The sequence below is a fragment of the Penaeus vannamei genome, chromosome 25 (assembly GCF_042767895.1).
Source record: "Penaeus vannamei isolate JL-2024 chromosome 25, ASM4276789v1, whole genome shotgun sequence".
Classification (NCBI taxonomy): domain Eukaryota; kingdom Metazoa; phylum Arthropoda; class Malacostraca; order Decapoda; family Penaeidae; genus Penaeus; species Penaeus vannamei.
The window spans coordinates 34,574,922-34,577,421 of NC_091573.1; the positions used below are offsets into that span (position 1 = coordinate 34,574,922).

The 2,500-nt window shown below is 50.7% G+C and overlaps 1 protein-coding gene across 4 annotated transcripts in view; it reads right to left on the reverse strand.

The window, feature by feature from the left end:
* Positions 1–2,500, reverse strand: part of step (cytohesin steppke) — a 330,278-nt gene that overhangs the window by 85,565 nt on the left and 242,213 nt on the right. The window contains exon 2 of one of the 4 annotated variants that reach the window (XM_070139525.1): positions 2,487–2,500. This exon is cut by the window's right edge and continues 544 nt beyond it. The exons of the other annotated variants lie outside the window; for them this stretch is intronic. Within the exon in view, the coding sequence (XP_069995626.1) occupies positions 2,487–2,500 (14 nt within the window). The remainder of the gene's footprint in view (positions 1–2,486) is intronic. 4 annotated transcript variants of the gene reach the window in all.

The following is a 2,500-nucleotide window of genomic DNA, read 5'->3' on the forward strand; positions in this document are numbered from 1 at the left end:
TCACCTGCGATTCCTCTCCTAATTTCACTGCTCGAAATCATAAAAAAAACTCACTACAGAGCATTTAATCATACTCTTGCAACGCCGCCCCTACCCCCGCCCACTGCCACCACACATCGCGTCGTCCTAATTACCTCCAAAACCACCAACAAAGCACATAATAACGAGCAAAGTAAGCGGGAAACCATGAGTTATTTAACACCTCGCCGCCCCCCTCCCTCCCCCCAACCCCCCCTCAAGGCCTACCCCGCCCACCGCCTCCCTCTCTCGCGCTCTCGTCAATCTTCAACCGGACCAAAGTCGACATACTCTTAAATCTAATTCATTCTTTAAATTAATCGTAAGGTTGTTATCCATGTCGCTTTTGGACGGATATACGGATATGCGCGGTTTCGTCGGATGTTTCCCACCAGCGACTGCGTCTGCTCGTGACATTTGAGACTTCGCTTGGCAGCCATATTTTTCCCCCCATTTCCCATTACTGTTTATTTCAAACGTTTCCGAAACTTCCTACTCTTCCCATGTCCGGTATTCTCTGTTTCGTATATGTGGTCTATTTACAACCTGTTCTTGCGCCACTCTAGGAAACATCGTGTCTCTCCCGTGAGGGCAAGAAATGTGAAATATGTCGAGTAAATTCCCTTTCCGAAGTGTCGCCATGTTGTTGTTATCTTGTGACGTCATCGATGACACACGCGGCTGGAAAAACCCTGAGGTCACGTGATTCCTCTGTCTCCTATTCGAGCAACCTTGCCGTACAAAGTTCATTGACTGTCGAGGGATAACAATACAAAGGAATCATGAAAGAAGGTACTTCATTGTACACGCTAGTTTCCGGAATACTAGAGCGATCCAGAGGAAACCGAAGAAAACAAAACAAACGCGCATCGCCCGGCTCACAAGCGGCCGCCATCTTGCCCTCGCGCCGGGAAGGGAAGGGAAGGGAAGGGAAGGGAAAGGAAAGGAAAGGAAAGGAAAGGAAAGGAAAGGAAAGGAAAGGAAAGGAAAGGAAAGGAAAGGAAAGGAAAGGAATGGAAAGGAAAGGAAAGGAAAGGAAAGGAAAGGAAAGGAAAGGAAAGGAAGGGAAAGGAAAGGAAGCGGAGCACAATTAAACGCTCCTCGATCCCTCTTAATCGCGAGCCGCGGAGCTACCTATCCCGCCTGCTAATGACGACGGCCTTCCCCCCGAACGGATTCCTCGGAGGTAAACACGCCGCCAGAGGAGTCCATCCGGGCTCTTTGTCACACGCGAAACTAACCCGCCAAACTAACCCGCGAAACTAACCAACGAAACTAACCCGCGAAACTAACCCCCCCCCTCTTAGACCTCTTTTTATCCGGAAAACCCTACGTCGCTCTGGGCTCTCACGGCGAACGAAAACTGATATACAGCGCGTATAAACAGACGAACAAAAAGGTACGAACGTGAATAGAGAGGGAGAGAGAAAAAGGGAGAGAGAGGAGGGCAAGGTAAATAAACGACCTCGGGAACACCGGGGTCGACATTTGTACCAGGGTGTTTGGGAAGGGTGATAATCCTACCCGGAAGTGTACTCATAAACAGGGTTAAGAGAGAAAAAAAAGGTTGAGAATGAGTACCAGGATCTGCCTTTCCGCTAAGAGGTTAGGTCTGCCCTTCTGAACAAACACACACAACACATACCCACTCTCTGATTAAAAAAAAACATAAAAACTGATAAAAATAATAAGACTGATTCCCCCATTTCGAGAGTCCGGTTCCTTGGGAAGGTATTCCAATCAAATTATAAATCCGAGAGGGAGGGATGATGAAAAAAAAACAACGGATTTAATGCATCCATTTTCGGCAACGTACTGCAGAAGTGTGGGGATGTACTGTGCAAGGGGAGGACTCGTCTTGATGGAAATCACCTGACAAAACTAAATTGCGAGAGAGAGAGAGAGAGCGAGGGGAAGGAGTAAGTGAAGTAGGGAGAGGGAGACTGACCGAAAGTACGTGAGAGAGAGAGAGAGAGAGAGAGAGAGAGAGAGAGAGAGAGAGAGAGAGAGAGAGAGAGAGAGAGAGAGAGAGAGAGAGAGAGAGAGAGAGAGAGAGAGGGGGGGGGGGGGCAGGCCCCCCTAACCGTAGACTATAAATCCGGATTCCCTCGTGACCTCGCCCGCACTAGGTCACCCGCAGCCAACCCCGAGCAGCAGACACACAACTCAACAACTTTCAGCCAGCGAGTCCTCCGCAAGGTCGGCGGAGGCCGCAACGGCTTCCGACGTCCGACCAAGCTGCTACTTCGACCTCCATTTTCGCAAACCTCCGCCCACTTCCAAGCGGGGGCTGCTTCCGAGGGGGCGCCCACGACTTGCGGCCGACGTACGCCCCTCCTCGTGACCTGGAGATGAGTCACGCGCGCCGCCCTGTGTCTTATCGCGTCGATCCACAAGAGCTGGGCTTCAGGGCCGGGAGGCGGCGCGTGTTAATTGTTACATTCCAGAAGGTGAACTTGCAGTCTTACCTTGCAGTTGCTGC